The following is a 23502-nucleotide window of genomic DNA, read 5'->3' as shown; positions in this document are numbered from 1 at the left end:
ACTTAATTTGAAATAAAATTCCACGCCAGTATTGACACTAATACCGGTATTACGGGTATTACCACAAACATGATCAACCCCAATTTTCCAATCAGGATAGTATATGATTCAGCTCGAGATCCAGCTAGCCACGAAACTCTATCCATAGAGCTAGTGTTTGCGACGCATCCAGATGGGGCCCATCTGGCGGCGGAGAAGAGCTGCTAAAATTCAGACGATCAATTGCACGTAGCTGAGAGCTGAGAGCTGAGCATGAAATGCCCCAGTATTCAGCTAACATTGCCGTCTTTCATTTCATACTCCGTACTCCATATCAATTCCCTTACCTTTCCCATTTGTATAACACATTGGCTTGTCTGCTGCCTCTACCTCCCTCCCTCCCTCCCTCCCTCTCTCCTTCTCTCTTCCTCCTCCCATTTCAGTAGAAGCGATAAAAAAAAATGCCGGAACCAATTGCCATTGTTGGTACCGGTTGCCGGTTCCCTGGGGCCGCATCTTCGCCGACTCGACTCTGGTCTCTCCTCTCCAACCCGCAAGATGTCGCATCGAAGATTCCGAAAGGCAGATTCAATGTCGATGCGTACTACCACCCCGACGGCCCCCATGGCGGCACCTCCAACGTTCAAGAATCCTACTTCCTCCAAGAAGACGTTCGCGCCTTTGATGCGCCCTTTTTCAACATCTCAGCAGCCGAAGCGGAAAGCATGGATCCGCAACAGCGACTCGTCCTCGAAACCGTCTATGAATCGCTCGAAGCGGGCGGTCTCCGTCTCTCAGACCTGCGGGGGTCCTCGACAGGCGTATACTGCGGGCAGATGTGCGACGATTACAGCCAAGTTTTGGCCCGGGATACCGAGAATCTACCACGATACACATCCACTGGAATGGCGCGAAACAATGCCTCCAATCGGGTGTCGTACTTTTTCGACTGGCACGGTCCGTCCATGACGATCGATACCGCTTGCTCTTCGTCCCTTGTCGCCGTTCATCTGGCTGTGAATGCCTTGAGGGCTGGGGACTGTAACGTCGCCGTCGCTGCCGGCACAAACCTCATTCTTTCTCCGATTTTCTATATCTCCGCCTCCAACCTTACCATGCTCTCCCCGACTGGACGATCCCGCATGTGGGATGAAAAAGCAGATGGCTATGCCCGCGGTGAGGGTGTAGCATCGCTTGCTTTGAAGCGTCTGAGCGACGCCATTCGCGATGGTGACCCAATTGAATGCGTGATTCGTGAATCGAATGTGAACCAAGACGGCCGCAGTATGGGTATCACGATGCCGTCGAGTGAAGCGCAGGCGCAGTTGATTCGGTCCACGTACGCGAAGGCCGGTCTCCAGCTCGAACTACCACGAGATCGATGCCAGTACTTCGAGGCGCACGGCACGGGTACGCAAGCAGGCGATCCGCAAGAGGCGGGTGCTATCGCAAACTGTTTCTCCGCGGACCGTTCCGACTCGGGATACTCTAGCTCCAATTCATCACAAACATCTGAGGACCAGAAGCTATATGTTGGGTCTATTAAAACAATCCTTGGTCATACCGAGGGAACGGCGGGTCTGGCCGGTGTTATCAAGGCGTCGCTCTGCATGCAAAATGACACCCTCGTTCCTAACCTCCACTTCAACAACCTCAACCCCAAGGTTGAACCATTCTACTCCAATCTCGAAATTCCCACAAAGGCTCTTCCCTGGCCCGAACGACCAGAAGGTGTCCCGAAGCGCGCATCAGTGAACTCCTTTGGTTTTGGAGGTACAAACGCCCACGTTATTCTCGAAGGCTATGAGCCAGAACAACCACCAGCGACGAATGAGACATTGCCTTCTATCCTCCCATTTGCCTTTTCCGCCATCTCTGAGCGGACCCTTGGTGCCACGCTAAGTGCGTACGCGGAATACCTCGAATCTCACCCTGAAATCGACCTCGTCGATGTGGCGTGGTCGCTTCTGGCTCGACGAGAGCAATTAACCCACCGTGTGACTCTCTGGGCCTCGTCGGCAGACGCGCTAAAATCCGAGATTGCAGCAGAACTCCAGCGCAGACAGGCGAAGAACCCTTCAACCAAGGTCGTCCGGTCATCATCCTCGAGCCCCAAGAGCATTCTGGGTGTTTTCACCGGTCAGGGTGCGCAGTGGCCGCAGATGGGTCTGGATCTCATCACCGTCTGTCCCGCAGCCAAGAACTGGCTTGCAGATTTGCAGAAGGCTCTCGATACCTTACCCGAAGAGTGCCGGCCGGAGACCACATTGTTCGACGAGCTCTCAGCGGCCAAGGAGACGTCTCGTCTAGATCAGGCTGTTGTCTCGCAGCCGCTCTGCACGGCCGTCCAGATCCTGCTGGTAAACTACCTCCGTATACTGGGAATCAGTCTCTCCGTCGTCGTCGGTCACTCCTCGGGCGAAATCGCAGCAGCATACGCCGCGGGAGTCTTCTCCGCCACCAGTGCCATCCGTATCGCCCACCTTCGAGGCCACGTCGCGCGACTCGCGGGTGCCAACGATCAGTCTGGCTCCATGCTTGCTGCCGGATTAGCCCCAGAGGAAGCCAGGGAGCTATGCGAGCAAGAACAATTCCAAGGACGCATCAAGGTCGCCGCCTTTAACTCACCCAGCAGCATCACACTCTCTGGTGATGAGGATGCCGTGAAAGAAGTCGACGCCCTCCTCAAGGAGCAAGGGAAATTCGCCCGTGTCCTGAGAGTCAGCACCGCATACCACTCCCACCATATGGTCGCCTGCTCCGAGCCTTACATCAAGGCGCTCGCGGAAGCAAGCCTTCAGACCTCCGCCCCGACGGCAGCAGTGTGGTTCTCCAGCGTCCACGACGGTCAGAAAATTGGACCCGAGCACTTGGGCGCCCTGGCTGGCGAGTACTGGAACAGCAACATGCTCAACTCGGTCATGTTCACGCAGGCGTGCACAGCGGCCATGAACCACACATCGTACGACATGATGGTTGAAATCGGCCCGCACCCCGCGCTCAAGGGACCATTCATGCAGACCATGGGCGACATACCAAACGCCAACACCGAAGCTCCCTACATCGGTCTTCTCAAGCGTGGCGGCACCGGCGTTGAATCGCTCGCGACGGCTATCGGCTCCTTCTGGACCAATCTGGGCGCTGATGCAATCGATGCCTCTCAATACGTGAAGCTCTTCGACCCATCGCGGGAGCTGACTTTTGTGCGCAATCTCCCGACATACCAATTCGACCACTCGCAGACCTACTGGGCCGAATCGAGACTGTCCAAGAAAATCGCTCACCGGGAGCATGCCCCGAATCAACTGCTGGGTATCAGGAGCCCCGAGAGACTCGATGGGGAGTGGCGCTGGAGGAACTATTTGCGCCGCGCGGACATCGACTGGCTCGATGGCCACCAAATCCAGTCGCAGGTTATCTTCCCTGCCACTGGATATGTCGCAATGGCGTTGGAAGCGGCTAGTGCGATTGCTGGCGAGCAGAAGCTGCAGCTTGTCGAGGTTGGCGATTTCGCGATCGAGACTGCGATTTCGTTGAGCGATGATGCGGCTGCCGTCGAGACGATTTTCAAGGTTGAGAATCTGCGGACAGAGGGCGCTGTTACTTCTGCTGATTTCAGCTGCCACGCTGCTTTTGCTGGAACCATGAAGCTTTGCGCCGGAGGTACGATCAAGATGGCTATCGGGGGAGAGGCCGTTGACGCACTTCCTCCCCGATCCCACTCGCAGCCAGCACTGCCGTCCCCCGTCGACATCGAGGAGTTTTACAAATACCTTGGCGAGTTAGGCTACGGCTACACAGGTCTTTTCCACAGCATCAACGCATTGACAAGACAAATGAACGCCTCCAGCGGTACCATGCTGAATGCCGGCTCGATGGACTCGCAGAATCGCTACATCCTCCACCCAGCCCTCATGGACACCATCCTCCAAACCATCCTCGCGGCTATTGGTACCCCAGGCGATGGAAGACTGGCCACCCTGCAGATCCCCACCAAGATCAACCGGATCACTATCAACACAGGTCGCTTTGACGGTAAATCTCCCGACGTCCTTGGTGCTGAGCTTCCGTTTGACGCTGTTATTACGGGATACGGACCCAATGGTGTTCAGGGTGATGCAGATTTGTTCACGGCAGACCGAACGGCCGTGGTGCACATGGAGGGTGTTCAGATTTCGCCGCTGGAGACTCTGACGCCTGAGCAGGACCGTTTGATGTTCTCTGAGACGGTTTGGGGCCCGATGCACCCTGATGCTGAGGCCGTCTATGTGCCGGCCACGCGTGAGCAGCTCGATACGGGACGGTTGAAGGAGAAACTCGTTTTGCTGTATATTCGGGACATACTGGCAGGTCTTCCTGCTGATGTGCGCGATAAGCTCGACTCGCACCAGAGCAGGGTCGTGGCCTGGTTTGACAATGTTCTTTCAGCAACCCGCTCCGGAGAACACCCCATCTGCCAAAAGGAATGGCTCGACGAGGACCGAGACGCTGTTGCCACCCAATTGGCCGGTGAGACGGGCGTCGACATGCTCGCAATCCAGACCGTCTCAGAAACCATGTCCTCCTTCCTCCGTGGCGAAACCTCCATCATGGAAACCCTCCGCGAAAAGAGCCTCCTGGATCGGCTAAAGCGCGAACTCGCAGACCCCGCTATCATCACGCACATGGCAGATGTCGCCGGACAAATCGCCTTCCGCTACCCTCGCATGAAGATCATGGAAGTCGGCGCCAGTGGCGGACCTGCCACGCAGGCTATCCTGGACCGCATTGGGATGTCATACCACTCCTACATGTATACCGATGTATCTCCCGTTGTCCTCGAGGAAGCGGAGAAGACGTTCAGCGAGCATGCAGAGCGCTTCACGTACAAGTTGTTCGAGCCGGAGAGGGGAGCCAAGGAGCAGGGATTCCAGGAGGGTTCGTACGATCTGGTTGTTGCTGCGGGTTCTATCCATCCTACTGCGTGTCTGAAGGATACTCTCACCCGGATGCGCAGCTTGTTGAAACCCGGTGGCTATCTGCTGTGTCTGGAAGGAACCAACACCGATGAACTGCTTGCGTCGTTTATCTTCAGCGGGTTTGAGAAATGGTGGCAAGGCGAGGCCGATGGCCGACCATGGGGTCTCATGGCCAAGGCTGCGGAGTGGGATAACCTCCTCAAGGATGCTGGCTTCGCCGGTCTGGACACGGTTACACCGCACGACGATTCGCTGTTGAGACCGTTCTCCGTGTTTGTGGCCCAAGCCGTGGATGACCGAATCCAGCTGCTTCGGGAGCCTTTGACGTCTGGGGTCCAGGCACCGCAACACAACGATTTGGTCATCATTGGAGGCGAGAAGCCGGAAACCTCGTCGTTGGTGGCTGAGGTGGAGGACTTGGTGGCACCGTCCTTCTCCCGTGTCATCAAGGCCCAAACCCTGGAGTCACTCGATCTGCCCGAATCGTCGATGGCCACCATCTTGAACGTCTCCGATCTGGACTCGCCATGCTTCGATGAGCTGAACGAGCAGCGATTCAACACCCTCAAGACCCTCATGGGCGCTAGCTACCGATTCCTGTGGATCACCGCCGGTCCTGAGTCTGAGAACCCCTACCAGAGCATGAGCAAGGGATTGCTCGCCTGTGCTGGTTACGAGAATCCGCTGGCATACTTCCAGCACTACAACATTGTCGACGAGGATGCCGTGCAGGCGAAAACTGTCGCCACTGCATTGATGCGTATGGCTCACAATGATTCCGACAATGACTACAGCCTGGCAAACGGTGTCTGGAACATCGAAACGGAGATTCGATTGGAGAACGGCAAGCCATGGATTTCCCGCCTCCAGAACGACAGCGCCATGAACAACCGGTACATGTCTGAGCGACGGGTTATTCACAATTCCGTGGATGTGCAAAATGCGGTTGTCCGTGTTCAAAAGGACCAGAACAACTATGAGTTCCTTCTTGAGCAACAGAGTCCCAAGGATGGCGCGTTCAAGGTCCAGATTCGAGTCGACTATTCCACGTCAACTGCCGTCAGAGTGGATGCAATTGGTTTCTTGCATCTCATTATCGGACGCGATGAGAGGACACAGGGTCGTCTGCTCGCCTTGTCTGAGACCAATGCGTCCGTCGTCTCCGTGACGCCGTCTTGGTGCTGCCCTATTCCCACTGCCGCTAAAGGCCGAGAGGCCAGTTACCTTACCTCAATGGCCGCTGCCATCACCGCTGAGCATCTGCTTGCACAGGCAACACCCAACACGAGTATCCTGGTCCACGAAGCGGACGAAGTTCTCCGAAATGTCGTCTCGACCCACGCCAAATCCAAGCGTGTCAAGACGTGCTTCACCACAAGCAAGCCCGAGGGCCGGTCACACGAGACGGTCTACCTTCATGAAATGATGCCGACTCCCTCGTTGATGCGCGTGTTGCCTCGGAACGTGTCGGTTGCCGCTTCCGTTGGGGCCAGCTCGGATCGAAACTTTGCCAGAATCGAGCAGATGTCGCTTACCAGCCTGCGTTGTGAGCGTCCTGAGACGCTTCGTCAAGACACCGCTGTCGTGAGCAAGCCTTGTGATGTCGCAAAGGGCGCGACACTGCTACAGATTGCATCGCAATTGGTAGAGAGCTGCATGGGGACGAAGATGGACAGCGTCGATGTGGCGCACCTGGCTGAAGGTGGCGTATCCGAGGATGGTCTGCGGATTATTGACTGGACTAAGTCTCGTGCCGTTCCAGTGAAGATGCAACCGGCCAGTTCCTTGGTTGTTTTGTCGGCCCACAAGACGTACTTGTTAGTCGGAATGACGGGTGACCTTGGACAGTCTGTGTGTCACTGGATGCTTGACAGGGGAGCTCGCAACTTTGTCCTTACCAGCCGGAACCCCAAGGTTGATCAGCATTGGATTGAGGAAATGGCGGAGTTTGGTGCCAATATTGTCCCGATGTCCATGTAAGAATCCTTCGCTTTTTCACTTTTCGCAAACTTGACTGGACAATGCTAACTCTTGAAATCAGGGACGTTACCAGTCAGGAATCCATCCTGAATGTCGACCAGGCTATCCGCAAGGATCTTCCCCCGGTTGGCGGTGTGGTCAACGGAGCTATGCTTCTCAACGACAGTCTACTGATGAATATGTCATTCGAGGAGATGCAACGCACATTGATGCCCAAGGTCAAGGGTAGCGTCCTGCTCAACGACCTCTATTCCGGCTCTGGCCTGGACTTCTTCATTCTGATGGGATCGATCGCCGGACCGCTGGGTAACCGAGGCCAATCTGCCTATGCCGCCGGCAATGTGTTCATGACGAGCATTATCGAATCGCGCCGCAAGCGCGGTCTCCCTGGTAGTATCATCAACCCCGGCCAGATTCTCGGTGTCGGGTACGTCTCCAAGGCCGGATCCTGGCTCACCAAGGCCCTGGTCAACTCCATCGGTTCCTACTCCATGTCCGAGCAAGACCTCCACGAGCTCTTCGCCGAAGGTATCCTTGCTGGCCGTCCGGAATCCAACCGCAACCCCGATATCATCGCGTCCTTCAAGCTGGAGTCCCCCGTCCAACGTCCCGATGTCATCTGGTACCGCAACACCAAGACCTGGGACTTTATCGTGCACTGGGCGGAGCGGAACTCGTCCTCTGGCGGGAACACTAAGACGGTGCCAGTCAAGGTGCAACTGCAATCCGCTCAGAATGAAGGCGAGGCTGCTGAGATTGTCGAAGCCGCGTTCATTGCGAAACTCCGCAGCAAGCTCGGGTTGCCGGAAGAGGATGAAGTCTCGGGCGAAACGGCTCTGATTCAGTTGGGAGTTGACTCGTTGGTCGCGCTGGACTTGCGAGGATGGTTTGTGAAGGAACTCTCGGTGGATGTGCCAATTCTGAAGATTCTGGGAGGGTCGTCGATTGGTGAGCTTGCGGCTGAAGCTGCGTCCAAGTTGTCTGCGACTTTGGGAGAGAAGAAGGATTAGCTGTAATTAATTGAAAATTATACCCTGAGTAAACAAAGAATCAAGAGTTATGTATCTTGCCTTGAGTGTACTGTGTGTAGAATTGAACGTCGCGTGGGGAGTTTATCGAGTAGTCCAGCTCACGTGCCTAGTCCCAACCTCTTTGTTGTCAAGTTGAGATACATAACTAGGCAACTAGGGCACATTTACGTATCAGTTTGATGTCATCCACGCTGAACAACGACGAAATTCGAACAAGCATCCACCCATCAAAATCAAATATACTCTATCATCATGTTATAATGTTTTAAAGGTACTGTTTGGTTTTGCATGGCTCTGCTCACCCACTGATCACCCCAACACTCACCCTTGACTTTAGGCCATTGGCATAAACAGAGTAGAAATACAGCCTCACTCACTCGCTACGCGAGTTCGGCAAAAACAAAAAACATACAACAGCCGGGATTCGCTGGTGGTCACCCACCCAACTACTAACCGGCCGGCGTGTGGCTTAAGTACGGCTGAGCGGACGGGAAGCCCTGTTCTCCACACCCTATGGTCGTATGTACTAATTCCTTTAGTTAATGTGGTATATATCTATTCCTAAGCGAGTTAGAGGTGAGCTTGGGTGAGTGCACTATACAGAGGGTGAGCCGTCATTTAACACCGCACAGCGCCGCGCAATTCCAATCTCTATCTTGGCATCTGCACATAGCCACAAACAAATCTTCTCTTGACAAGTGATCAGTGATTCGGATTCGGATTTACTCATACCCGTCCCAGCCAATCTTAATACATGGCTATGCAGGTGTCGAGTCTACCTGTATGTGACTTTATACACGGCTTATAGTAACCAATGAGCTTATGCGCAGTGATATTCTTGATATGAGAAAGGCCCTCTCTACCAAGACTTTACGGTCACGAAAGCGGTTGGTTGGACTAGGGCTATTCTCTCACGCAGATCTCCAGAAAATGAAAGAACAGAAGGAGCAGGCAAAAGAAAAGAAGTTAAGCAGGAAGAAGAGACCCCAGGCTATTGGGCCAAATCCAGGATCCTGATGTAATCGCTTCTGGTAGCGGTTCTATTGATGAAGCAAGACGGTCGATTGTGGAGGTTGTGATATACAACAAATCGCAGCACCGATTCGCAGCAACGCCTGGGTCAGATTATTTCAAACCTTTGCAGATTAGTTTTCCACGTAGGCCTAACCGGGAAATAACATTAAATAGTGAATTCATTATAGTTGTGGTTGTTAAGAGAGGTTTTAATTCTGACAAATTTTGGTGTTAAATCGTATGCATAGGTGGGCGAGACCCCCGTATAGGTCAATCAAGGCCAGGAAGACGTATCCACCGCATCAGAAGACTGCCAATTTGTTCATTGAAGAGAGTACTGCCATGTTTCAGTGTCACCTCAGTGATCGTGAGAGGGACGGTAATGAAAGCAGGTGGAGACAGTGGGTGCTCAGCCGCAGTTTGCAACGAAAAAGAAAAAAAAATGAGGGAAAGAGGGTCATTGAGCGCATGCAGGTGATCGGGCTGGTAAAGAAAAATTAAAGTTGGAAGGACGGAGTGTTAGAACAGCGAGAGGTTGGTTTCTATTCTCTAGGACGGGCTGCAGTAATTACAGATGGGCATATCAGGACACCATACCCAAAGGGAAAAAGCTAACCGGAAGAGGGAATTCACAGGCTTTTGCTTTACAATAACAATAATACCTTTCTACAATGTATATTTTTCAGCAAGGAAATGCCATAAAACCCTAATCCCCAATGGTGCCCAGTATCATCACTTGACATCCCAATTTTCAACAACAGAAGATTTGAGGCCTCACATCTCCAGGTTGAAAATAATGTGACAACTGATGCTTTAGTAATTACCTGGAAGGTCTTTGCCGACGATAGGCAAAGCCGCAAAGTCTGCATTTCATCTCGTAATACGAGGCTCGGCAGCCTTGTCGCCTCCGTTTATCATCCGAAAATAGAACAAAACGAATGGTATACTAAGCTCTATTTAACAGCATGATGATGCTGCACTAGTCCTTGAGATAAACACTTTATTCTGTTTCAACTCTTGAGAACTGAACAAACGAACTATGGGTGAATCCACGCATCAACCTTGGCATTGGCCACTTGGCCGACTCGAGGATCATCTGATACAATTTCGCTCAAAGGCTGCAGTTGATGATGAGGAGTTTGAACTTAACCAGTTAGTTTCTGAGTACAGCAGACAGATTGAATCTGACTATTGCTAATTAAATTTCATAGGACCTGTCAATATCCCAACAAAGACCTCAATGATACCAACACGCCCCTGGTATTGAAATTAGCTTCCTGTTTATTACCTCAAAAACTTGCCATTAGAGTGGAGCAGAGGATTCAGCAATATCAAGAAAGCCAACAAGAGTGGGTTACAGGTGTCCTACTTTGTGCCTTTGCTGCCATAATTGTCTTATTCCTCAACGTGGTCCTGACAATTATTGCCGCTTCCATTGCATATTCAAAAGCTGAGGACCAGGAATCAACTTCTGCCACACTCCACCACGGCAAATGTTCCACGTCAAAGAACTGGATGCGTGGCCTGCATTTCTTGATAAATGTACTCAGCACAATCATGTTGGCAGCCAGCAATTATTGCATGCAGTGTCTGAGTGCACCATCTCGCAAAGCTATTGATAATGCCCATTTCAACAAAGGTGGCTTGACATCGGAGTACCTAGTATGAAGAATCTTAGTTTTGTTGGCCGGAAGAGACGCATGCTATGGATCTCGTTATTGGTATCCTCCTTACCCATCCATCTAATGTTTGTCTCCGTGTTTCTACTTCTTAGAAGCTCATTTCTAACTGTCGTTTATAGATATAACTCTGCGGTGTTTTCTGCATTGGGCACAAATGAGTACCCTATCCTTCTTGCACCTGCGGACTTTGACTTCAAAGACCCACCAGATCATGACCCTGTTTTTGCAAGTTGCTTTGAACGAAACGTTGCTATGAATGTGCAGGACTTTTACTCTCAAAATTTCTCTGGAGATTTTGAAGAGCTCGATAAACAGAAATGCCTTCACACTCACGCTGTTGATTTCATCGCAGGTCAAGGAACTCTGGTTCTCTTCACAAATGACTTGACAGCACTTAATGAATCGTTACGCTGGATTTCCATGGGGAATGCCCGCTACGATTATACAAAGGATCCTTTTAAGTGGATGTGTCCAAAATGGCCTGAAGACTGTCGAGATGGGCCTCCGAACGACTTTTCCGTATCCCCCAGACCCTGGTCACCTTCCTTGCTTAATGCTACTACTCCGTCGAATGTCACCCATAATCAAGATGGTGGATATTTTCCTAGTTATAGTGGCGATGAGTATAGTGATTTCCGGACTCTCGACAGTTTGTTGGGCTATTATCTTGAAGAGAAAGACTTCCAACGATATCTTGATGATCCAAGTCGCTGGAGGAACAGTTCCTGGGCAAAGAATATTGTAACCCAGACAACTGGTGCTATATGCGCCACAAACACAGGCCTCGACCGGAACATAGGATCTTTTCCCACTGACGAACTGCCGGTCGACCATTGTTTAAGCCAAAAAGTCGAAGAGAAGTGTCAACTCCTATTCAGTCTTCCTATATGTCTTACCGTCATCTTTTGCAACGTAATTAAAGTTGTTTGTATGTTTGCGACGGCTTATGATGATAGGAAGAGTATATTCCTGACTGTTGGTGATGCCGTATCCTCCTTTCTCCGCAACCCTGATGCAACAACTGAAGGGAGGTGCTTATTGGGCAAATCAGACGTAACAAAAGGCCGACAATCATGGCCCAATGACTTGTCAGCAGAAAAGCCTACAAATCTTCTGAACAACAAGAGATGGATAAGATCTGTGAGCGCCTTAAGTTGGACGACCACAATCACTCTGTATGTATTTTGCACTATTTTGATGATGGCCTGTCTAACTTTACAGTTGTCTGCTTCTTCTCTCAATCTCAGCCCTGCTTCTCCACATCGGTATCAATGCCCAGAAGGGCGAGACTACATTTTTATCTCTCTGGAACCTGGGTTTTGGCACTGCCACATCATCCACGATAATACAATTCTGCTCTGATTCTTATGATTCTAAAAGTTGTGCTCAAATTATACCCATGGTCCTTGTTGCAAACAGCCCGCAGATTCTAGTGTCTATTGCATATTTCCTCTACAACAGTATCTTGACTAACATGCTTCTTGCAGCTGAATACAATGATTATGCTGGGCAACGCAAGCCATTGCGTGTTTCCTGGCCTAAGGGATTCCAACGCTCAACCTACTATCTCAGCCTTCCATACCGATATAGCATCCCACTCTTGGTAACTCATGCAGTGCTACATTGGCTCGTGTCCCAGAGCTTATTCTTTGTGGAGATTCTCCCATTTGATATTCTTGGGAATCCTATAGCGGAATATCGGCTAGTCACGTGTGGTTTCTCGCCAATTGCAATTATTTTCGCTATTGCTCTTGGGTCTGTCATGGTGTGCATCATCCTGGGCTTGGGCCTGAGGCGTTTAAAAATCAACATGCCCCTTGCCGTCAGTTGCAGCATGGCAATTAGTGCTGCGTGTCATCCTCCACCTGGCGATGACCATGCCCTCAAGCCTATTATGTGGGGCGAAATCCCGGCAGCACAACTCGACCATGCAAAAACGAACAGAGAAATAGATTGCGAAGAGGAAAGACTGCGTTCTGTCTCTAATATGGACATGAGAGACCATGGGTCAGACGGAGAAGATACAAAATCAGAGCCAAATCGGAGACAGGGGAATGAAAGCCAGACCCAGTTACTGACCAAAGAGGATGGTTCCCATGGAAAGAATTGCACAGGATATGGTCATTGCAGCTTTTCATCTTTTGAGATTATTACTCCTAGCTCTATGCGGCTCTATGTGTGATCGTGGTTTATCGTTTATCTGAGTGGATTGTTCTGTAACAAAGTATTGAATACTATGCATAAATTGTGGTGGGAAACTAGTTGACTAGTTAAAAGACGTAATCAACTACCGAGCTGGGCACACCAGCTTGGGAATTCAGTCGCTTGGTCATTATGAAATATTGTAGGGCTTGATGATCACCAGTAGGTACAACGGCATTAAAACTAGAGCCACCCCGGGGCCGCGGCGGGCCCATCTCGCCTACACCGGTCAAGGCCTGCTCTATCCATTTCTGCCATTGAAACTTCGCCATCATCTCTGGTTGACGCAGGAGTAGACCTCTTCAAATCCCATGGAAGTTCCATGGACGGGAGTTGCCCTAACTCCCATGGGAGTCTGGGAATTCCCACGGGAATTATTTGTCAGCGTAGCCCTAAAACCCCGTCACAAAGCATAAGTTGTGCAGTTTTTCTCTGTATTTCTCTGTATTCAGTTTACAAACTAGACATGCATCTTACTAAGTCACGATCTCAGCGACAAATTAAGGGCGCGTCGTATAAATAAGGATACGGAGAATAAATTATGTTTGAACTTTGAAGAATATCAATTGTCTAGCTAATAGTAATTGAACCCATCATCCTTACATCTAGGACGCTTCCGCGTCCTCGCTGATATACGCACTTGAGTATTGTTGTCTTGATCAAGCGCCGAAGGCAGAGGAAGGCCATCATCGTCTTCTCGGATGCAACACTCTTTCGCCTTTTCCCCAAGCTACGTTGGCTCTTTACCTTCATCGTAGGCTGCACCGGACTGATGATTGGTGCATCATCTTCATCATCGCTAATTGGATCTGGAGTATACGGAGGAAATCGAGCTTCTCTTTCCTCATCTGCCACTTGCCTCTCCTCCCATTAATCTTTTCTTTTTTTCTTGTGTCGACTTTCAATATAAATTACTTTACTAAGTACTATATCACTAATCCATTCCCTCACAGATCTTACAAAAAGAATATCACGACAAGTCTTAGTTCCATACCCAGATTCCACAATAGATGAAATGCCTTCATCAGGTCAACAGCTCCGGAAAATTGTTGGACATAAGGGACATTTCAGAATATCTTGCATTTTGATAACTGCTCTATTAGGATTGGATGTGGGCGCACTGCTCACAGCTCTTTACCTCCAACCATCAGCTTTGTTTACCAGATTTTCTTCACTCACTAAGACATATAGATCACACAATGCGGGTCTTTGATTCCTGGATTCGTGACAAGTGCCGGATACTAGTCCGGGGCCTGACTCCAGATTATTGAATCGACAGATTCTGGATCCGGATGCATACTAGCGGAAAGGTCTGCGACGCTGCTCGGCTGGAACTATTGGTTATAGCAATACCGCCCAACTCTCAAAAACTTGCTAAGCGGGCTTCTCGGTTGCTACGCATCTATAGAGAGCTCAGACCGCGTCCAGAATGAGAAAGGGTTATTTGCAAGTGCTTTCTAGAATACGTCTTCAGGCAGTATTCCCACAATGCCATGGATGTGTTCCCAGGCAGGGAAGATCAAGCAGGTAATGAAGACCAAGGTCGTACACACTTCTATACAGTTCGCGAGGAATTCTTGACTTTGCAGGCTTGGAGTTCCTCTTGCCATGGGATATAGAGGTACTAATCTAACGACTTTGGAAGGCAACAGACAGCATCCCATATATTTATAATCTATATTTTATTCTGTCTACCTCCCTCCTCCCTTCCCCCAAACAAAAAACAAATTCTATACTAATCGTTCCCCAGTGCGCTTACGGTGATTATTATCTTCCAATCATGACCATTTTCTAGTTTCTTGGCCGCCCCAACTCGGCACATTTACTTCAATGCCTCCAACACCTTCTTACTGTTCTCACTTTTCACACCACAGCCCCATCCCTTTGTCTCAATACCATTTTCTCACCCCACTGTTCCTCTGCTGTCCTCGTTCATCTGACTTTACTCAACTGTCATCTGCTCAGGCCAATTTCTGTCTCAGTTTCTCAAACGCCACCTTCTGGTCTCACAACTTCAGTGGCTATCCCAGCAGACGCCCATGATCTTGCTTATGATGTTTGTTGGCAAAGAGAGTCCAGCGCATGATCCCAAAGGTGGATAGGGCTTCCAGAGTGGCTAGCGCCCAGCCCTCACTGAATAATATAACAGTTGAATCATAGCTCAATTTAATTAGTCGTTCCTTGAATATCATACAGAAATATAAAGCCGAGGAAATCGAACGGAAGAACCTTCTTGTTCACTCCTGATTGGCCCGCACTAGCGAGCCCACACACATATGCCGGATAGAGGAGATCCACCCTCATCCATCTAGATTCTAGACAGCTACAGAATACAATAGTATCGTCAATACCTTTCCTTGCCATAGCCTGATCCACAAAAAATAACCCCCTGAGATTTCGAGAAGACAGGAAAGGTGTGAGAACCAAAGTCTTCCGAGGACGTACTATGTCTCTCTTTCTTGGAACAACAACGGTCCGCTGTCCGTAGGGAAGGCGTTCTCTAGTTATTAAAATGCCCACAGGGGTTGAAAGCGGTCCTGACGTAAACGGCTCTAAAAATTTGTGGGATTCGGATTCAGGCGTTGGCATGTCTCTAAGAATTAGAGAGCGAGAGGCACAGAGGATGAGGGAAAGAATAGCGATGGAAGATGGGCAGAGTAAACAAGCAGAGATAGGGTGTTAATTGATGCCTTAGCTGAGTAGTTCTGCTGCCTAGATGCATGACTTGAGCCTCTTCAATTTCTTTTACCCCGTCATCTCTCTCAATGATATCTCCCAACACAACCAAAACACCCAACATGGAGAAAGAGAAGACGAAACAAGATAGCCACGATAGCCAGACACCCACCTCATCCAGTAACACTACCAGCCATCAGCCATTAAAAGACAAAAATAAAGATGCACAACTATCACGCAAGGGAGAAATTGAAAGAGAATCAAAACGTCGGTACCTAGAACCCTCGGAGGAACTCTGGAAGCGACTAGAAGAGGCGATTCCCGGCTATACAAGTAAGTCTAGAATTTACTCTGCACATACTCCTGGTAGTGTCTAATGGACTCATTCAATAGCCAAATGTATCTCGCCATTGCCCGAGGATTTCGTTGCAGAGTGGATGGCTGAGATGGAGTGTGACCCTGATGATGATGGATCGTCTTCGTCTAATGGGACAGATGATAAGTAACTGAATTACGGGCACCCTCACTTATGCGAATAGGTATAGCAACTAGTCTAAAGAGTCTAATATTTTGAAACTCATGACTGAATCTCCTCTTTCCTTCCATTGTGTTTTGAACGCCCTGCAGATTTTGCCGATGTAACATGTTCCGGCTGTGCAGCGCAGCGTATGCATCTAGATTGGTCATTGATCAAGGAGGAAGGGAAAATAGTACTGGTATTAAGTCTTGCAGTAAGATTGAGTAATTACATGTTTCAAACAGAATAGGAAGTCATCTGTCAAACGGCACCATTTGTGTCCACAGCCCCAGCTTCCCAACGGCCATAGTATGTCTTGAGTAGCTCTGGCATGGGCTTGATATCCAGAATGTTCGGAGAGTCCGCTAACGCTCGGCAGAGGTTTGTGGTTTCATACGCGGCCATTCCACTGCTGTCACCCAACCAGATCTCGTTCTCCGTTAGTCGTTCTTTGAGAAGAGGCGTTGCTCCTTTCATACTATGTTTCCCTTGTGCCGCAAACATCTGAAGCCATTCAGCTGCAGAGACACATTGTAGTGGAGTTGAACTGTACTCGCTCAGGATTTTAAATGTATCCATCCAGGTAATGGTTTGATCTTGATTAGGATGGACGACATTGAAGGCGTGGCCTTGGTTCTCTGAGGATTGCGAGATGCGCAAGACAGCTGCGCATACATAGTCAACTGGGACAAAGTGGTTACGCTGCTGAGGTGGAGCTGGATAGGCCCTGAGTCGGATGCAGTTGCACATGAGTCGATTGAACAAGTCTTCGGGCTTGTCAATTCCTGTGCCGCTGTGGCCCATCACGACTCCCGGGCGATAGATGGTTATGGGGAATCTGTTGGCAATGGCGTTCCAAGCAATACTCTCCGCAGCAAGTTTGCTTCTTGTATATCCAACGTGCTGCTCAAAGTACTTGGGATCCAGCGTGGCCCTCTCGTTCTCGGGGATAGTCGTGCCCGTGATATGAGCCGAGGCGCCGCATGCCCCGATACTGGAGAAATAATTCAAGGGCTTGAGACGCCCAGTATTGACAAACTCTAGCATATTGAGGAGTCCAACAATGTTGGCATCACGATGAGCAGAGTAGGGAAGGGTGTAGTTGACGTAGGCTCCAAGGTGAAAGACAACACTAGACAACAGTGCATGATGATCAAATTCCTCCTTTGACATTCCCAAATTCGGGTGGGCGATATTGCCAGGAACCACAGTGATATTGTCCAAAGGTTCAAGGGGTAGGCCGTATCGGGTGAACATCTTCTCAATCCGTAGTCTTCCCGACAGAGGATCTGTTGTTCGAACCAAGCATGCAACACTCTTAACTTGTGGGAGAGTGAGAAGCTCCAAGAGAAAGAAGGCTCCCACAAATCCCGTTGCACCTGTGAGGAAGACTCTTCCTTCAGATTCAGAGCACCAGTCAGGGATGGTTCCAGGAAGAGCTTGCAAGTCACTGCCCAGCTTCATGTCCTCCAGACAAATCGTCATTTCATCCAGTTCAGCTGGTGATGGAGCGCTTATTTCACTGGGAAGTTCCTCTTCATCAAGGTATTTCTTGCGCAACATCTTCACGGCCACATCAGCCAGCCCTCCAACGGTGCCCGCATTCGAGATCTCAACCAGGGAGATGTCAATACCTGCATTACGGCGAAACCAACTGCGGATTTCTATGCTCATTAACGAGTCAATTGCAATATTGGCAAGTTCCTCTTTGCTCAAGTCCTCCGCATAGGCAAGATGAGCAGCGACAACTTTGCCTAGCTCAATGGTGATTTTGTCATGGGTTGACTGCCCTTCCAGCAAACTGGGATTTTCCCGAATCCCATCCAGAAGGGACCGTAGTTCATGAGATTGAGAGGCCTTTGCCGCTTTGTTCGTTACTAAAGCATTTTGCCAATGACTCAAGCGACCTTCATGCAGCCATGGTAGCTCTTTAACATTGCCCATGGTTCCAAGACCCACGACGAGTTGTGATGAAGGGTGAGGAGATTGAGCAAAGACTGAGATTTCCAATGCTTGCAGCAGATCCTTTTCTTCAATGATCTGTATGTCCATGGTGTTGACAATATTTAATGTTTGTGGGCTTTGCTCAGCTGCATAACCAATATCTGTCACAAAGCCAAGATCAATCACACTTGCTGGGAGTCCTTGGGAGTGACGATACTGGACAAATGAATCCAGGAAGGCGTTGGCTGCCGCATAATTGGCCTGGCTAGCAAATCCCATGATACCCGTGACAGAGCTGAAAAGAACAAAGAAGTCAAGTGGTATGTTTTGAAGCTCGAAATGGAGGTTCCATGTCCCTTGAACCTTTGGTGTTAAGGCGGCCACCCAGTCCTCATAAGTCATTTTGGATAGCATTTGATCCTTCATAGTAAAAGAAATTAGTGTTGGATAGAAGGAAAGGGCGTAGGGCAGAGTGACTAACCTTGAGCACCATAGACATTTGGAGTACGCCTGCAATGGGGCGCTTGGCTGCTGAAAGAGCCCGCTGGATATCTTCGATATTTGAGACATCGCCCGCGATCACCGTCGCACTCACCATATTATGGCTCTCCAGGTCGTTAATAAAGGCTTGAACTTCAGGCGACTCGCTGCCTGACCGAGAGAGGAAGATAAAATTGCGGGCACCCTTTTCCACCATCCAGGTGCTAATGGCTCGACCAAGTCCTCCAAGTCCGCCAACCAACAGATATGAGGCGTCCGGTCTGAAGAGCGGGGTGGTGTCATGTATCTTGGATATTGGCAGAGTATTCGGATCCTCTGGCATTCGAACAATGATCTTGCCAATGTGTTGGCCTGTTTGCATGTGGCGGAAAGCCTTGACAACATCCCTGGCGTCAAAAACAACAACAGGTTTGATGGGTGTCAACTTTCCTTGCTGGAAATATCTTGTGAACTGTTCAACCAAGTCCCCCAACGCTTCCTGGTTCTCATGCCCTATGACCGAAAGATCCACGCCGATGAAAGAACGGTTGCCCAGGAATCCATCCATGTCAAGTTTGCCGTGGCCCATAAAGTCTCGCTTTCCGATCTCGACCATCTTACCGAATTTTGCAACACATTTCCAGGAGGCATGAAGCAGTTCACCTGAAAGAGAGTTCAGCACCAAATCAACACCTCGTCCATTGGTTTTCCTCAGCACGCCTTGCAAGAACGATGTGCTTCTGGAATCAAATATGTGATCCGCTGGGATTTTCATGGTATCAGTGAGATAATTAACCTTCTCACTAGTCCCAACCGTGGTGTATATTTCTGCCCCTATCATCCTGCAAACTTGGATTGCGGCCAGTCCCACACCTCCACATGCAGAATGAATTAGTACAGACTGGCCTTTCTGTAGGTTTCCAACCGTGATAAGACAATATATCACCGTTGCATAAATGCATGCTGTTGCAGCAGCATCTTCAAGCGACATTTGTTCAGGGACAGGCTGGCAAGAAGCAGCTGGGACAACTTTCTTGCGTGTGCATGAAAGTAGATTTAATTGTAATAACATCGACAGCTCACTATGTTATTATCGAACTTCTGACCAAGGACTCCTCCAGAGAAACCGTAGCTTATCAGTTCTGGTAAGCTTTGGCGGCCCTTTTAAACGCATCATTGAGCTTGTTCGAGTATGGCTTTACCAGACGATAATGCTCGTCAGATAGATGGCGCTTCATCACATCCTCCACCTTGTTCTTCTCATCATGCAAATGGTCGAACATCCCCTGTGCAACATACTGGACGCCAGCCTTCTTGCACTCGGGCGCCTAGATTGATTTGAATGATTAGCGTGAAAGGATGAGAGAGGGTACAATTCGATCTTACCTTGTCATGCGCCACATCCAGCAAGTCCATCGCCTGGGGATACAAATCCTTGTATGATTCCATAATATCCGAGCTCTCTTCATCCGTGTAATTATCAGGTCCGGCAAGGTCTTTCCGGGCAGTTCCAAATGAGGTTTTGGCGTCGTGCAGGGCCTTGGCTATCATGAGGTTGGAAATGAGGCCGCCGTCGTATTTCTCCATGGTGCCCTTCGCCCTGCTTAGCTCGCGAGCGATGGCCTTGTTATTGGACACGATCTGCTTGGCATCGATTGCAGCAATGGCGGGGGAAACGAATAACACGGCGGTTAAGAGGTACTTGATGAACAACATGGTGCAATGATCCAAAATGGTGAGGGTGAAAATCAAACTCGGTGTTGGGTATTAACAGGAATGCTAACGAGAAACACACCCTTTGACCTGTTGGGTGCCTTGGGTTCTTAAAATTGATTTTAGCTGTAGTTATTACTCTTCGGGATTTGTCAATATTGGCCCTAGGACTACATAGTACTAGTGCTTTTAGTATCCTGCATCAGGATGCGATCTAGCAGCGATGATCATGGGACATCACAGCTGAATGTAATGGGATTTCGATATTTACAGATAGCTATATTTTTGGATTTTTATTTCAGACAGGAAGAACCAGATACATATCAATAACATAAAAAAATGAGCTCCTTGCTGGGCACCGGTCACTATATGACCTGCCTCATATCCGGGCTTTCAGAGGAAGTCTGCAAGAGCCTTTTCGAATTCATTTCCAAGACTCTTGACGGGTCCCGCGAGTTCCATGTGGTTATCCACCGGGAGCTTCTGCTTAGACAAGGTTTCATACGTGGCCCTTTCCTTAGCAAAACCTTGTAGAATGATCGTCGTGAACGCCTTCAGCCCCGCCGAGTCGAAGTGATCGGTCTTCATTAAGCTTAGCATAATCCTTTCTGACCAGACAGGATTGTCATGGAATCTGTTGTCATACCTTGGAAGATACGGTGTCCAAAATGTCCCTGATAGACGTGCGAATATCGTGATAGTGGCCCAAGTATGTGAAGACCTGGTCCGCTGGAACAGAGTCCAAGTCCGCCAGGGTGTTTCTCGCCGAGTTGCTGCTCATCATGAGATTGTAGAGCTCATAACCGCAGCGCAACGTCTGTCCGGCACCGCCGTCGAGGCCCTTGACGCATTCATGGGTGGAGAGGATTCGCTGGTGGAGGGAGCCGAAACCGAGGAAAACAGTATCCGTGTTGGTGGCAGCTAGAGAAAGGGTTTGGATGGACGCCAGAGGCGCCAGAAGGGCGGATATTAGGAACTGTTTGAGCAGCATTGTGACAACTCTGGTATGTCTTCGCGTAGTTCATACTCTGTACAGTCTCTTCATGCCGGTTACCCTATGCTTTTTATAAGGTTCCATAGCAGATAATACTGCGAGGGGCGGCTAATTCGGAGACTGTGGATATTGGGTATCAATAGTTTGCTCAGCTGAGGTGATAGCATTTCACCTTTGCATAAGCCGAAGCTAGTCCTAGTTTGCCCTTCATAGTACACACTCTGTACCGCTGTGCCAGCTTAGCCGGAAAGCGAGCCGCCATGTGTACGCTTTACAAATCAATATGATCATATTCTGGCTGTAATTCGTCGAATTGAGGTGTTATATGGCTGTCATGGCCAAGCACAAGTAGACAATTGAAGCCAATGAAAATGGGTGAACAGCCGATTTAGATTACTATGGGAATACAATACTGTAAAATAACATCACCTGCACATCCATGTACAGCGCAAAAACACGGAATATTAAGCTCCATAACTAGTGGATTCTGCCCGATTGAAGGAGAGTTAGTGTTTGTTTCCTTTTGCACGTTATAGTTACAGACAGATACAAATCCCGGCCCTAACGCTACATAGAGATATTCAAAAATGTATACTATATTGACCTCTCTAGCACTAGAACTAGTACATACGACCATATGGTGTGGAGAGCAGGGCTTCCCATCCGCTCAGCCGTACTTAAGCCACACCAGCGAATCCCGGCTGTTGTACGTTTTTTTTTTTCTTTTCTCATTTTTTTGCCTTGTGTCTTTCTAGAGAGTTCTGATGCTATTCATCTTTTTGAACATGTCACTGTTAGGACACAAAGCCGTATGTGCGGAATTATGCATTCCTTTGTCATACTTATGCCTGTACTCAACGTAATCAACCCTGAGCGACGAATATCACCGAGCGGCGAATTCTCGCCGTAACTACCACTTCTTTTTTTCAACGTGTTGTTTTATCACCACCATGATCAAGAATGCCTTGCCCGGGGGAGATGGCTGCAGAAGGCCATGGCCAAACAAAAATCAGCAGCCCAGAGGACATACAGGCCCCAAAGGGGCTGGAGGCTGGGCCTTGCGGCCACAGGAGCCCCTAAAGCCCTAGCCAGCCGATATCATCAGCTTAAACTAGGCCATGCGGCAATCGGGCCCTATCTTCAGAGGATACAAGCCCGGGAATCAGAAGCCTGCCAGGGCTGCGGAGCACCCAGAGAATCAGTATACCACCTACTCCTGGAGTGCCGGGGGGGAGCAAGGCCCCGCAGGTTCCTGCTTAGGAGACTGATGGAGGCCGGGGCCTCCAGACCAGACACAGGAGAGGCACACCCGGAGGCAAGATTGTTTGGGGACCCTAGAGCCACCCCGGCCATCCTACAGTTCCTGCGGGACACTGGCATAGGGGCCAGACAAGCTCCTGAGGAAGCCCAGGAGCAAGCCCGGGGACAAGGTGAATGGGAAGCGCTAGAGACAGAGCAGGTGGAAGAAGTATAGTGGGAGGGGGGGACGGCCCGACAAGTGACGAAAACGAGGAAGGCACGGGGGGGCATCCCCCCGGGGCCTGAATGCCCTAGGCAAGGAGGCCGGATTGGGGTGAGGAACAGGCAAGAGAACGTTATTTAGTAGTAAACCCGAAAGGGGCGAGGGGTGTGACGGCTCAACACCTAAACACCGCCTCAGTGGCCGACATCAACAAACGCCGCCATCCAAGCAAGCAAACAAAGAAAGCACTTAGCACGGCCACACAAACCATAGATAAAACCCCTTTTTCCTGTAGATAGATTTCCTTTTCTTCTTCTTCCCCAGATTCGATATTCTCGTCGTTAGGCTACCTAGTCTAGATATGAATATTATTCGTTTTATCTGCTAGTTTCCGAGCCCGAAATCTATCTAGGCGATGAACGGTCTTTATAGAAATTTGTGTGGTGCGGCTTAAGCCCTTGTTTGCCCATATTGCTTGTATGGCATTGTTTGATATGTTGGCGCTGTTTGTCTGGCGTTGAGCCGTCACATTCATGGCCTTCATATACCTCCAGCCAGTTATTCCCTTCCAATATCTGAGGCTGCTCGCTTGCTTCCAATGCCTTAGGCTGCGGAGGTACGGGCGCGGTGCTTCCAAGCTGGGTTCCCAAGCCCTGTCCAGAAATTATTAGATAAATATATGAGCATTTGGTGAAAGAGAATTGAAAATGCAATGTACCTCTGCCCACTTTGGCGCCATCATCAAGTCCTTTGGAATAGCATCCGTGGGTACAACTTGTCCTTCAACGAAAAGAGTGTATCTATACCCATATTCAAGTTGCCCTGTCTTGTACATGTGAAGTGCGGTGCGGATATTGGCATGCTGCTGGC

The 23502-nt window shown here is 49.7% G+C and overlaps 4 protein-coding genes across 4 annotated transcripts; 3 read left to right on the top strand and 1 right to left on the bottom strand.

Moving 5' to 3' along the window:
* The first annotated feature begins 396 nt into the window (after positions 1-396).
* pyr2 (non-reducing polyketide synthase pyr2) lies at positions 397-7988 on the top strand. The gene is made up of 2 exons (XM_022548217.1): positions 397-6913; positions 6979-7988. The coding sequence occupies exons 1-2, from the start codon at positions 441-443 to the stop codon at positions 7925-7927; spliced, it is 7422 nt and encodes a 2473-aa protein (XP_022402160.1). The 5' UTR covers positions 397-440; the 3' UTR covers positions 7928-7988.
* A 2104-nt stretch (positions 7989-10092) lies between these two features.
* ASPGLDRAFT_1513942 (uncharacterized protein) lies at positions 10093-13142 on the top strand (the record flags this gene model as incomplete). The annotated part of the gene is made up of 8 exons (XM_022542245.1): positions 10093-10114; positions 10323-10548; positions 10602-10719; positions 10804-11111; positions 11141-11163; positions 11444-11823; positions 11927-12466; positions 12993-13142. 8 exons carry the CDS (start codon positions 10093-10095, stop codon positions 13140-13142), a joined length of 1767 nt encoding a protein of 588 aa, XP_022402159.1.
* A 2502-nt stretch (positions 13143-15644) lies between these two features.
* On the top strand, positions 15645-16028 carry ASPGLDRAFT_34258 (uncharacterized protein; the record flags this gene model as incomplete). The annotated part of the gene is made up of 2 exons (XM_022544410.1): positions 15645-15855; positions 15916-16028. 2 exons carry the CDS (start codon positions 15645-15647, stop codon positions 16026-16028), a joined length of 324 nt encoding a protein of 107 aa, XP_022402158.1.
* A 272-nt stretch (positions 16029-16300) lies between these two features.
* On the bottom strand, positions 16301-19238 carry ASPGLDRAFT_34257 (uncharacterized protein; the record flags this gene model as incomplete). The annotated part of the gene is made up of 2 exons (XM_022544409.1): positions 16301-18403; positions 18465-19238. The coding sequence occupies 2 exons, from the start codon at positions 19236-19238 to the stop codon at positions 16301-16303; spliced, it is 2877 nt and encodes a 958-aa protein (XP_022402157.1).
* Between the last annotated feature and the right edge of the window lie 4264 nt (positions 19239-23502).

The sequence above is a fragment of the Aspergillus glaucus genome (genome assembly GCF_001890805.1).
Source record: "Aspergillus glaucus CBS 516.65 unplaced genomic scaffold ASPGLscaffold_7, whole genome shotgun sequence".
Classification (NCBI taxonomy): domain Eukaryota; kingdom Fungi; phylum Ascomycota; class Eurotiomycetes; order Eurotiales; family Aspergillaceae; genus Aspergillus; species Aspergillus glaucus.
Note: the sequence above shows the minus strand (reverse complement) of the source record. Positions and strands in the feature narration are given on the sequence as shown.